This window comes from Penicillium psychrofluorescens (genome assembly GCF_964197705.1).
Source record: "Penicillium psychrofluorescens genome assembly, chromosome: 1".
NCBI classification, from domain to species: Eukaryota; Fungi; Ascomycota; class Eurotiomycetes; order Eurotiales; family Aspergillaceae; genus Penicillium; species Penicillium psychrofluorescens.
The window spans coordinates 1,246,062-1,258,902 of NC_133439.1; the positions used below are offsets into that span (position 1 = coordinate 1,246,062).

General features: G+C 52.9%; 6 protein-coding genes across 6 annotated transcripts; 3 read left to right on the forward strand and 3 right to left on the reverse strand.

The window, feature by feature from the left end:
• Positions 1–656: 656 nt before the first annotated feature.
• Positions 657–1,797, reverse strand: PFLUO_LOCUS454 (uncharacterized protein; the record flags this gene model as incomplete). The annotated part of the gene is made up of 2 exons (XM_073781922.1): positions 657–1,333; positions 1,389–1,797. 2 exons carry the CDS (start codon positions 1,795–1,797, stop codon positions 657–659), a joined length of 1,086 nt encoding a protein of 361 aa, XP_073634552.1.
• A 1,546-nt stretch (positions 1,798–3,343) lies between these two features.
• On the forward strand, positions 3,344–4,973 carry PFLUO_LOCUS455 (p48 polypeptide of DNA primase; the record flags this gene model as incomplete). The annotated part of the gene is made up of 3 exons (XM_073781933.1): positions 3,344–3,519; positions 3,581–3,778; positions 3,839–4,973. The coding sequence occupies 3 exons, from the start codon at positions 3,344–3,346 to the stop codon at positions 4,971–4,973; spliced, it is 1,509 nt and encodes a 502-aa protein (XP_073634553.1).
• A 419-nt stretch (positions 4,974–5,392) lies between these two features.
• On the reverse strand, positions 5,393–6,572 carry PFLUO_LOCUS456 (Mitochondrial acidic protein mam33; the record flags this gene model as incomplete). The annotated part of the gene is made up of 4 exons (XM_073781944.1): positions 5,393–5,418; positions 5,481–6,013; positions 6,073–6,253; positions 6,383–6,572. 4 exons carry the CDS (start codon positions 6,570–6,572, stop codon positions 5,393–5,395), a joined length of 930 nt encoding a protein of 309 aa, XP_073634554.1.
• Positions 6,573–6,799: 227 nt separating this feature from the next.
• Positions 6,800–7,443, reverse strand: PFLUO_LOCUS457 (translation machinery-associated protein 16; the record flags this gene model as incomplete). The annotated part of the gene is made up of 3 exons (XM_073781955.1): positions 6,800–7,082; positions 7,138–7,222; positions 7,275–7,443. 3 exons carry the CDS (start codon positions 7,441–7,443, stop codon positions 6,800–6,802), a joined length of 537 nt encoding a protein of 178 aa, XP_073634555.1.
• A 308-nt stretch (positions 7,444–7,751) lies between these two features.
• Positions 7,752–10,059, forward strand: PFLUO_LOCUS458 (Rad2 nuclease; the record flags this gene model as incomplete). The annotated part of the gene is made up of 3 exons (XM_073781966.1): positions 7,752–7,764; positions 7,822–7,969; positions 8,022–10,059. 3 exons carry the CDS (start codon positions 7,752–7,754, stop codon positions 10,057–10,059), a joined length of 2,199 nt encoding a protein of 732 aa, XP_073634556.1.
• Positions 10,060–10,955: 896 nt separating this feature from the next.
• PFLUO_LOCUS459 (uncharacterized protein) lies at positions 10,956–11,938 on the forward strand (the record flags this gene model as incomplete). The annotated part of the gene is made up of 4 exons (XM_073781977.1): positions 10,956–10,986; positions 11,042–11,110; positions 11,178–11,505; positions 11,560–11,938. 4 exons carry the CDS (start codon positions 10,956–10,958, stop codon positions 11,936–11,938), a joined length of 807 nt encoding a protein of 268 aa, XP_073634557.1.
• Between the last annotated feature and the right edge of the window lie 903 nt (positions 11,939–12,841).

Genomic DNA, 12,841 nt, shown 5'->3' on the forward strand with positions numbered 1-12,841 from the left:
GCGCAACACATGATTAGGGGTTGAAAGAGCTTTTCCATGTTGGAACAACACGGAAGACGGTAGCAGTCGTCACTGTAACCTTCAAGTTATAGAGATCTTTAACCTTTTGACTTTGTTACATATCACTAACTTAGAACCTTCTTAGTGTTACGGAGATGAATAGACAGGATGAAGCTATAATTAGAAAACACCTCATAAAAAGTGTGATGGTGCTAGGGGAGCTTTGTCGAAATAGACAAGTTGCACTCTTTTCATTACATATAGGCCTCGATCAAAGCTATCATGCGGAATGATGGAAAACAAAATGCAATAAAAAAGCAAAATTCTGTTGATGTATTATTACGATTACTTATTATATAATTTGCAAGTGAAAAGAAACCCAAACAAGAAAGCCTCCAAAATGGGACCAAGCAACTCCGATCTCCCGAACACAATGTTATTCGCATTCGGCCAGAAACAGGCGGGTCAGAGAGTCAACATGCAGAGGCCAAAAATAAACATGAACACCAAAAAAAAAAAAAAAGGAAGCGCTCCGATTTTCTTTGACACCTTTCCGGTTCGATCCACCATCAGACCGAAACAAAAAGGCAGGCAATCAAAGAGACCAGAGGCAAACACTGCTTTTGCCTGTTGGCTGGCTAGTGCCTGTAAAGAATTTACAGGAGAGCCATGAAACCAGCAATGACAGCGACGAAGCCCATGGCGGGCTCGACGATGGCACCAGCACCAGTGAAGGTGGAGGGCTGGGAAGAGCTGCCGGGCTGCTCGGGCGTGGTGGACTCAGCGGGGGAAGCAGGGGCTGGGGACGCAGCAGCGGGCTTGGGCTGGGCAGCAGGGGACTGAGCAGCAGGGGCAGCAGCAGCAGGCTGGGCAGCAGGAGCAGACTCAGCAGGGGCAGCAGCGGCGGGCTGGGCAGCAGGAGCAGACTCAGCAGGAGCAGACTCAGCAGGAGCAGCAGCGGCGGGCTGGGCAGCAGGGGACTGAGCAGCAGGGGCAGCAGGAGCCGGCTGGGCAGCAGGAGCAGACTGAGCAGGAGCAGCAGGAGCCGGCTGGGCAGCAGGAGCAGACTGAGCGGGAGCAGCAGGAGCCGGCTGGGCAGCAGCAGGAGCAGACTGAGCAGGAGCAGGCGCCGCAGGAGCAGGTGCCGCAGGAGCAGGTGCCGCAGACTGAGGCGCGGGCGGCGCCGCGGTAGGAGCAGCAGGGGGGGCAGTAGCGTTCTGGAAGGAAACAACAGACTGCTTGTTCACGATGGTCTTGATGAGGGTGATGCTGCTGGTCTGGGTGACCGGGACGACGATGGTCGAGCTACCCGAGATGATGGTAGACGAAGTAACTGGAATATTGTTAGCATAAGAAGTTCATCAACGCTTGGGCTGGATAGAGCTTACCAGGGCAGCTGGTGGTCACGATGGTGATGGTGGAGGTGTGGTGAGGCTTCGTGGTCACCTTGGGGGTAGTCGTCGTCGTGGGGCACGGGGTAGTGGTAGTGCTTGGCGTGGTCGAAGGCTTGGTGGTGGTGGTGGGGCACGGGGTGGTGGACTTCTTGGGCGAGGTAGTGGTGGTGGTGGTGCACGGGGTGGTGGACTTGGACCAGGTGGTGGTGGTGGTGGTGGACCAGGTCGGAGTCTTGCACTCAGACATGTGCCCATCCGGGCCCATAGTCCACTTAGGAGCAGCAGCAGACGCCTCGCTCATAGCATGAGAGGCCTCGTGAGCAGAGCTAGCCTCTCCACGCTGTTGCATGACACCAGCGAAGGCCGGGGCGGCAAGCCCCAGAAGAGTAACGAAGCGGACCATTTTGGAAGAGATAACTTTTCACTGGGAAGAAAATCTGAAGAAGCAAGGCAAAGGTAGAAACGAGTGTAAGGTGAGGAAGAGTAACGGGAAAAAGAAAAAGAAAGAAGATTTTATGGACGAGCAATGTCGGAGTTTATATGCTCGTCCGGGGACAGTGTTCCATGATCCCAAGAGCCCACTAATGACAAAGTCAATGACGACGGATCGGTTGATAGGGTCGTGTCGAATGATACCTGAATGGGGAGATCAGCTCATTGGGCCGTCTTGAACAGCAATGGGCAGACCTGTCCCACAAAGCTCCATCTATGGCTGAAAGCAGGAACTGTGAGGGCTGAACCGTGGACGGTAGAGGCACCAATGGAGGGTAACTGAGTGAAATCTCTGCGCAATGATACTTGGGTATGGCGTACCCGGATGCAAACGTGACATTCAACAGTTCAGCAGCCCACCAAAGCTCCACAGATCAACCCAAATGCGGACAGACATGGGATAGGAGCTTGGACCTTTCGATCCGGGAGCTGGTGGGGTATTGATCTGATTGGAGATCATGCAATGCGAAAATGGCCACTCTGCTTTTGATTTCGAGAAAACTTCTTCGAGTCAGGATCCAGTAAACTCAATGGGCGGAAAAGATATTAGCTCGAATGAAAACACGAGCCACTGTGTAAGCTTGCCCACACTGACAGGGCCCGGCCGGATGCAGTTACTTTCAGGACCTTTGTCGATGGTCTCACCTGGGCACTGGTGTGTGCCCAAGATCCGATTCCCATTTGAGTCGTAGAAGTGCCACCGGCACCCAACTATAAGACGAAAGTGCAAGATGTTGTTCTCTCCCACGCAATGAAATTGAGGGCGCTAATCGGAGGGACTCCCTGATTTCTGGAATGCGGGAGACAGCATGGCCCTGCGCGCTTGGTGCTCCCATTGGCCGGTAACACTCGAAGAATGTGAACACCACGCCAACACCCACCCGAATCGGCTATCGTACGATCTTGGACGGGAGGCTCACAATTTGGCCAAGGTACGACCATCACACACTGTAGTAGCAGCGAGCTGGCCAGCAAGTCATCTAAAATTGCAGTCAATGACGATGATATTATCCATTTGCGCGGAGATTGACCCATTCTCCCACGGGCAAAGAAGGAACAGGGCTCAAGACACGATGAATCCGGAAAATTTGTTCCAATCTTAGAAGCACAGCGCTGGCACTGCACCATCGCTGATGGAGAACCTTGGGACCAGCCACTGGCACAGCAAGTGGGAAGTCTTGTTGTCATCCAAGGCCCCAGGGAAGAAGGAAGCAGGAACATCAGACAACCATTTCCGCAAGCGGCCGGGAGAGTCAGGGAGCAAGCAACTGCCCCGTTCCTTCGTACCTGCAAGAGGCAACTGGTCAGGGCTGGTCATTAATGCCGTTTCCGGAGACGCCCTCTCACGTGATTAGGGCAAACGCGAGCACGTCGCGTGGATTGGTCGACTCACGCGACTGGGCGGGATGCTCTGGTCGGTCAACACAACACCTTCTTTGCCTGTTTGCGCGCCCACCATGCCTCACTCTGTATCGCCGCCTGGTCAAGATGACGAGGTCATGCCAGATGCTCCTGCTGCGGCCGAGAATGACACTGGGGTCAAACTGGAAGACATGTTCAACGACGACGAGGACGAGGAGTTCCCAGCGTCTAGTGCACCAGATACAAAGATGGAGTCACCACCATCAGAGGAGTGAGCCACAGGATAGCCCATATGCGCAGCAACTCGTCCACTGACATACCACTGTGTACAGGGTCCCTGCCCCCGCGCCGTCCGGTGTCGACACCGATATCATGCTTGCCTTTTATCAGCGACTGTTCCCATTTCGATACCTCTTCCAATGGCTGAATCACGGCATTGTACCGACTCGAGACTTTGGCAATCGAGAATTCGCCCTCACGCTCCAGAATGATGCCTATCTTCGATACCAATCGTACCCGACCGCTGACCTGTGAGAACATTCGCGTCAAACCCCCCTGGAAATGCGCGAACTGACGGTCTCAAAACACAGGTTTCGCAAGGACATTCTCAAGATGAACCCCTCCCGATTTGAGATCGGACCTGTCTACAGCACCAACCCGCGAGATCGCAAAACACTTCGAGGCGGTCAAATGAAGCCAGTCTCCAAAGAGTTGGTATTCGATATCGATTTGACGGATTACGACGATATCCGGTCCTGCTGTTCGAAGGCCAATATCTGTGCGAAGTGCTGGGCGTTCGTGACCATGTCAATCAAGGTGATCGACGGCGCTCTGCGCGACGACTTTGGCTTCGAGCATATTCTCTGGGTCTACTCGGGTCGACGTGGTGCTCACGCCTGGGTCTGTGACCCGCGCGCTCGCAACTTGTCAGACGAGCGACGAAGAGCCATCGCTGGCTACCTCGAAATCGTCCGGGGAGGATCATCAAGCGGCAAGCGCGTAAACGTCAAACGACCACTGCACCCGCACATTCTGCGCAGCCTTGACCTCCTCAAAAATAACTTTGCTCAGACAACATTGAGGGACCAGGACAGCTTTCTCAACGAGGAGCAAGCGGAACGTCTCTTGACATTGCTTCCGGATAAGACATTGAACGATTCGCTGCGCAGGAAGTGGGAGTCTTCTCCTGACCGTCCCAGCACCAGCAAATGGGCGGATATCGACGCTCTGGCCAAAACCGGAAAGAGCAGCACCCTAGATCCCAAAACCCTGCGAGACGCCAAGCAGGACATCGTCCTCGAATACACATACCCGCGCCTCGATGCCGAAGTCAGCAAGAAGATGATTCACTTGCTCAAAAGCCCCTTCGTGATTCACCCTGGCACTGGTCGTATTTGTGTTCCCATCGATCCTCGCAAGGCCGAAGAATTCGACCCTCTCTCTGTTCCTACGGTGATGGAGCTCTTGGCGGAGATTGATACATACGATGCGCAAAATCCTGCTAGTACCGCAGAGGCCGATACCGCTGATGTGGAGGGTAGCACGGTGAACGGCTCGGATATGAAGGGCGGGCGCAAGTTGCAGGACTATGAGAAGACGAGTTTGAAGCCCTACATTGACTATTTCCGTTCGTTCATTGCCAACTTGCTCAAGGAAGAGCGCGCTGGGAAACGGGAGCGTGATGAGGCTGGTCCGCAAATCAAAGCGGACCCGATGGAGTTCTGATCTGGATTTTGGATCGAGCTACTGTCAAGAATCATGACCTCATGCTTATTTCGTTCATCTCGAACTGTTGTTAGTCGGGCGCATTGGAGGCGTTTTTTGGGGACTTTACCCGACGGACTGATTCTGGGCTGTTTATAATCATTTAATGGCACCACACACTGCATCTTTAAGAACTACACATTTTGTAACGAGATGTAACTTGATTCCACCGTGATATTCAATTATTTGGAAGAATAAATATTGGTACATGTGAAGGCGCTCGAGTTGACAGCGGCTGTGGCAGGGCACCTCACTGAAAGGGAGAGATATGGAAGTTGGAGATGCAAAGATAAAGAATCTCTGCATGTCGGTAAAGTCAAGTCAAGAAAATAGGCCAGGAGGATTATAGAAGTTGGAGAGACTGAGACATTCCCAGCGCTTTACGCACCGAGGAAGTTCTTAACGTCTAGAAAGTAAGGCCATGTTAGCAATTGCTTCATTTCAATCGAGTATTCCAGGAATGCATACTCTCCAACCACCGCATGTACTCCTTCTGCTCCTTGACGGTGATGTAGTCGGGAATCATGTTGGCCAACTCGGCGTTGACACCGCGCTCCTCCAGGAAGCGCTCGAAGTTGGCCTGCAGGGCCTCATCGAGGTTCTCGAAAGGAGGGCCGGCGTACAGGCTCTGCCGGGCCCAGTCCTTCTCGGCGGTCTGGGCGTTGGCGAGATCGGCGTTCTGGAAGTAGGAGACCTCTTCGATCTGGAAAACACCATCCTGAACGAGGGTCTGGATCAACAGAGAACCACCGTTGGGCTTCTCGACGGAGACGTTCACCCGAGCAGGGAAGCCGGGCTCTGCAAGGTCAGCCCACTCGCGGTCAGCCTGCGAGACGCTGTCCTCGGGGTGCTGGGTCACGGCGCCCTGGTTTCCACGCTGGTTGACGGCCTGGTGGCCCTGGTGGCCCTGGAAATCCATCTCATCGCCCAGGCCGGAGTCATCGAAATCTTCCTGCTCGCTCAGGTTCTGGATATCGGCGACGGTGAAGGTGACACGAATCCTAACAATAGCATGTATTAGTATTCATTGACTGGTTCAATTGGAATCGGGGAAGCATACTTCTCGTTGCCGAGAGACTTAGAGAGGGCCACTTCCTGCTCTCCGGCAACATCCTTGACCGTCCAATTTCCAGTCTGCAGAACATAGTCGACATTCTGCGCCTGATCCTGCAGGTCCTCCAGGCCAGACTCGTTCTCGTGCGTCAATTCGTTATCAAGCTTGGCGATAAGCTCGGCATCCCCTGTGACAGATCCCAGACATCAGTATGTTTTTTCCCCTAGCTGCAGGAAATTTCAAGCTGGTCTAGTAACTTGATAAACAAATTTTGCAGCCAGCAATGACAGTTGCAATATGTCGTTACATCACTTACCCTCGGCAGGAGATTGTCTGGCGATTGCAGAGGTGGAGAAAGCAGCATAGGCAGGCTTGATCGCCTTCGATCGCTGGTACATAGCGGGTTTAGGGAGGATGGAAACTGGACGCAGAGCCGCGCGCGATAGGCCGAGCGAGCGCGACAAGGTGCGCGGAACAGAACGCGAGATGGTGCGGAGAGACATCATTTTGAAGCGTTGATGGTTGAGACCGTTCGGGTTTGGGAGAGTGACGGAAGGAGCTCGACAGCAGAAAAGAGAGCAACGACTGATGTCACATGACCGTCCCAACCCGAATCTATACACGGCACCTACATGGCGATACTATATATATTTTCATAGCAGTGATTATGGAATAAATACTAGTCGACAATGACTTCAATGCACCATGCGCCTTGCTGTCCACAACAGATGAATCATGACATGCCCTTGGGAGGAAAGCTTGACGTCTGTTTTCCTCCGTCTTTCGTAAATCGAACAAACTTCAGCGTGCTCAGACCGGACCAGTCTCCATTCCATGATTTAAGGCCTGCGAGCACATCTCCGTCGCCCAGGTCCGGCATCCAGAACCCGGTCCGGAATTCCCCTTCCTCCGTATCCGTCCGCAGTTTGAGCGTCTCTTCCCGCTTGCTGGGCGGCCGCCCTTTGCGCCGTTCTTGTTGGAGTTGCTCGATCTCGTCGGCATCCCGGTTGATATATCTGCCATCCTCTTCGTTAGTCAAAAATTTAAAGGTTTAATGGCTGCGACACATACTGGTCTATCAATTCTGCCATTTCTTGGTCTGATAGCGGCTTTTCTGTATCCTGCACCGCATCGTAAAGGTGTCCGATCCTCTCCACTAAGCAAAAATCAGTACATGCTCTCTGGAATGCGTGCACAATGGCTCTCACTGTACGGCTGTCTGCCCTTGATGGTGGTTTTGGCGTGGCGGGACAGTCGATCGTCGCGAGCACCCGCTCGTCTTAGTCGCTGGGCATCGCGACTGTTCTCATTGAGTGAGTCGACTTTACCCCTCTTCTTTGAGATCTTCTTGTGCACTTTCTGCAATGTCTTGGCCATGGTGAGTGTGGGGAGTAATGTCTAGAGTGCGGCCTGGACTTTTTTTTTCGGTTGCGATCGCAGAATTGGGCGGTGAGTGTCAGCCAGTCACCGCCCATCGTTGGATCGCGTCTGGCGCGTCGAGGACCATGAAACAAACATTCCAGTGAAGCTGGGCCATGGAGGTATTTACTCGGTAGCTTTTCTCTGTTTTTTTCTTCTGTTTCCTATTGCCACCGGCCGTGTTTTTTCCCACCCAACCCCCGTTCGCATGCTATCGTTTGTCGAGTAAACACGAGGTCCCCCGCCTGTGCTGACCGGTGCCCGCCATGGGTATCAAAGGTATGTTGACCTCTGTGTTCAAGGGAGGACAATGGGACTACTGACACTGAGTGACAGGACTTCATGGTCTGCTGAAATCCATTCAAAGACCATGCAATTTAAAGAAGTTCAGCGGCCAGACCCTTGGGGTCGATGCATATGGATGGCTACATCGTGGGACCGTCGCGTGTGCCGTGGACCTGGTCTTGGACAGACCAACAAGGAAGTACGATTTTGGGACCTGTCTTCGTTGACCTTAGACGCTAACTCTATAACAGACATATTGACTTCGTGCTCAATCGTGTTCGCATGCTTCTGTATTTCGGGGTTACGCCGTATCTCGTGTTCGATGGCGACAACCTGCCCAGCAAATCGGGCACTGAAGAAGATCGTCATCGGCGACGGCAAGAGAGCAAGGCTCTGGGCCTCGAGCTGCAACGCAAGGGCAGAATGCCGGAAGCCTACCAGGAGTTCCAAAAGGCCGTCGATGTGACGCCTTACATGGCCCGTCAATTGATCGAAGAGCTGAAGAAGATGGATGTCAAGTACGTGGTTGCGCCGTACGAGGCAGATGCCCAGCTGGTATATCTCGAACAGCAGGGGATCATCCATGGGATCATTTCCGAGGATTCGGACTTGCTCGTGTTTGGGGCGAAGAGACTGCTGTCTAAACTGGACCAGCATGGCGAATGCATTGAGATCAACCGAGCCGAGTTCACTGCGTGCCGGGAGGTCAGCTTGGTTGGATGGACCGATGCCAATTTCCGTCATATGTGCATCCTTAGCGGGTGTGACTATTTGGCGAATATTCCCAAGATGGGACTGAAGACCGCCTACCGCAGCATTCGCAAACATAAAACGGTTGAGCGAGCGCTCCGTATGCTTCAGTTCGAAGGCAACTATCAAGTTCCCTCCGACTACCTGGCCAACTTCAAGCAAGCGGAATTGACCTTCCTCTACCAACGAGTCTTCTGCCCCAAAGCGGGAAAACTGGTGACTTTGTCTCCTCCAGATGATGATGTGAACTTGGACGAGCTCCCGTTCATTGGAGGCGATGTGGCTCCGGAGATCGCCGCCGGGGTCGCCTGTGGTGACCTGGACCCGATGACCAAGATATTGATTGAAGTGAAGCCGGTAGTCGCAGGTAAATTGCCCTTGGGCGTTCAACGCCGCCAGACCCTGGGGTCAGAGCTGAAGCCAAACAAGCCGATCAATTCCTTCTTCACCCCGAAGCGAACGCCTCTGGCCGAGCTGGATCCGAACAGCTTGACTCCCTCGCCGAGCCAGCAGCGGCTCTTGGAGCGCAATGCGAACAGCTCCTGGCAGGCCAACTCGGCGCCCTTTCGCTCCAATAGCGTGAGTCGGTCTGGTCCGCTTCGGGCATTCTCAGACAACCAAGGTCTCAGCCCCATGGTGCGAAGCGTTGAGAGACCTTCGTTTCTGGCCCAGGCGGCTCGAGCTTCGACCCTACAATCTACCAAGCGGCAGCGACTCTGTTCTGATGCCGATGACGACTCGCTACCTGCTCGTGCAAATTTACGCAGCCGTTTCTTCGAACAGAGTCCGGGCCAATCCAGCCCCAGCGGACAAAAAGTGTCACGAACCAAGAAACAGCGCAAGTCGACGATGGACGTCTTTTCTGATGAAGTGGCTGAGGACATTTTTGCTGGCATTCCCGACCCTACTGAAGAAAACGAGCCTGAGGATGCTCGAGATGAGAGCAAGCTCCGGGTCTCTGAGACGAACAGTGAAACCGCAGAACCTCCTGCGACTGAACCCGTGGATGGTGGTTCATCAGCGGCCGCTCAGGCGAAAGATGCGGAGAAGGTGTCGAGCGACGTGGGCCCGGATTCCCCAAACTTCGACCGCGCTGTCGAGTACCATGTGACGCGACAGAATTCGACCATCCTGTCCAAGTATACCTTCCAGACAGAGCCACAGCCATCCTTGCCTGTTTCTCGACCCGCTCCAAGCAAGATCCCTGTGCCCCAGTCGTCTGGCAGGGGACCTGTCCCGATCACGCGACGCCCAACGGCTCAGCGGGCACGACTGACCCCCTTGCAACGGATGGGACAGGCCGCATTGACTCGATCGAACACCATCAATCTGCCCACGGAGCTCCGTAAAGCCGATTCCGCAGAGTCCCCGACAGCAACGCCAGCGCCGCCTCAGAAAGCATCCTCTTTCACCGTTGGCCATGGTGCTCAAGGCAGTGAAGACCTCATTGTCCCGGACAGTGAGGACGACGAAACGGAGGATACAACACGAACTCCGGCGCATTTGGATCTCCAACGTTTCTCGTTTGTGGCGCAGTAAGCATATGCATTTTAGTTTTGGTATTGGTTCAGGGAGTAACTATCATCGGACTCGGGATTATTGGATCATTCTTGGCGAGCGGCTCGCACTTTGACCGGGCGGCTGATATTGTTTTGAGACTGATGTTTTATTTTGTTGTGGCGTTGGAAACATGAGACAAGGGAGGTGTCTGGGCTCTTTGGGCAGCATTTGGATCATCATTATTACGCTATGGATTTTTAGGAATAGCACATCAAGTGAGACGTGGCTGGGGCAATCCTCCCATGGTCCGCGGTGGGACCCGAAGCTTGGCCTGATCGACCCCATGCCCGAATCCAGTTAGCGTGGCCGTCCTGGTTGCCCGGGAACCCACACCGTAAACAAAGGTCGTTGGCCCAGCCTCTTCTATTGCCCAACTACCCGACTCCATCCCCAGCCTCCAAAGCTTCATGCAATCAGTGGTGGACAAGATAGCGTGACGTGGTGTTTGGTATCCTGTGCTTCCAGCTACGAATCCCTTCTCCTCTCTCTCTCTCCCTCCCTCGTTTTCTCCCCATTCCTCTCCTTCCCGCTCAACCCATTCCATTGGAACAAGCGTCAATCTCCATCTCTGACCACTCTCAAGAATCCAGTATAGGTGCGATCCGGATTCCACGGAGATTTACTTCTTCTTCGAAACGTCAAGAACAATCCGTTCCGTTCCTATCTCCACATTCTTCTTCTTCTTCCTCATCCGCCTTCCATTCCAGCGACCTTGACAGCTGCAGCGCTCGCAAGACCAAAGCAAAGGAACGCCGTTGGGCGTCCGACCGGCCTTGAGCCACCGTTTGTTTATCCGCGCTCCTTCTCGAAGGCCCGAGGAGTGAGTTGTTACGACTTGACAGAGAAGAAGGCCCGCGAGCTGGCCGTTGGCAGCAATGGCGATTCGATTTTTTGAAGGATGGGGCCGTACGTGATCATTCTCCAGAACAATAGGTTAGAACATGGCTAACGTTGGTTTCAGGATTCGTGCCGATGATCGGATATCATCATGTGTTGATGATTGTGATTGCTGTGGCGATTATCTTACTATGTAAGTGCATCCTTGAGGACCTGGCTAGTCCGACCATGTGCGGAATGTGACTAACAATCCTCTGCAGCACTCCTGTTGGCCGGATGTTCCTCATCGTCTCCGCAAATGCCTGACATCTTCCTGATCTCCATGTACTATGAGAAGTACAAGCCAACCTTCAACCTGGCCCAGGTCTTCCCCGACGAGATCACGGCCATCTCCCATATCGTTGGTACCGCCGAACTTGAGGTCCGCGTGGGATACTTTGGTATCTGTGTCTCGCCAGATGGGGGAGCATTTATCTGCAATGCCAATGCCACTGCCTTGGCCGAGATTGTGACCACGGAGCAAGATCCCATGAACTTGATTTGGGTCGCTTCCACATTCAAGGACGCAGTCGTGTTCCCGTATCTCCTGTGAGTGATGTTCCAACCAATATTTTATTTGTGATAATGCTAACCTGCCCATAGAATCGTTGCTATCGTTCTCGCGTTCTTCTGCTTCATCCTTCTGGCGACGTTCCCCGGCTGGCACGAGGAGGTCGACGAGTCCGGCTCCGAGCGTGAAGTCAAACCCTTCCCCTCTCGACCGGTCTCTCAGGCCGCTCTCGCCCTGATCTTTGTCGCCTCCGTGTTCGTCCTCGTCTCCGTATTATGGCAACATACGGCATCCGTCGCAGCAAGCACCATAGCCCAAGATATGGGCAATGGCAGCATCAAGAGTGGTGTCGGCACCTCCGCCATGGTACTGGGTTGGTTCGGATTCGTACTCATGGTCGTTGTCACGATCGGTCTTTTGGTGATGATTCTCAGCATCAGTTTGATCCGGAAACTGACCGACGATGAGTGACGGGCTTGATTGTTTCTTTCTGTTTGGTTTTTCTTTTCAAAACTTGCATTTATCTCACCCCAACATCGCGACACACACCTTTACCTTTTTACACCATATTGCGAACGACACGAAACGGAAATGAATAATATCGACGAGCGAATGAGCATATGGCTCGAACGCAACAGAATGGACGGAATGAGATATTGATGGGACAAAGGATTGCCCCGCGGAAATTTGGATTTGCACAGTTTGGGATCTTTAACGGACATAGCAGGAGATCAAGATCTCCAAACATCTCACCTTCCTGGAATGGACCCGACATATCCAGTTCTATGGGATAGGCTTTGACCTGGCTTTCTCAAAGGAGATATGTCGAAAGGGTATAGAATGAATGTCATTTTCCATGGGCTGGGATTTCAACTCTTTCTTTTTTTTTTTTGCCTTTTTTCTTAGCTCTGGGCGTTTTCCTTGCCATGTATAAAACCAGCACTTCTTGTCATGTTGTATCCATTTGTTTGATTGGAAAGTTTGGAGTGCGAGCCTTGAATATGAGCTCAGTAGCTGCTGGCTAGTCAAATATCATCAAAAATTATGAAAAGAATGATATTGACTCGAAATACCTCCACCCAAGTAGGCTCGTTTTCTATAGTTATGCCAATTAATCAAAGGTTTCTACCAACTAAAGCATTATTTAGAGAATAGCTCATCTTACTTCATTTGCGATAGAAGGACATAAGACCTCATAGGGCTACGTAAGTCATACAAGGCGATGTCACATCACCCGAAAACAAGGCACATCACACTTAAGAATGATCTCAGTATTCTCCACGCCGAAGGCTATCGATACAGACCCGCGCCTAACCCTTCTCCGATGCGCGCCATGCCAGAAAACAACCGTGCCTGCAAAGTATAGACTTTAGC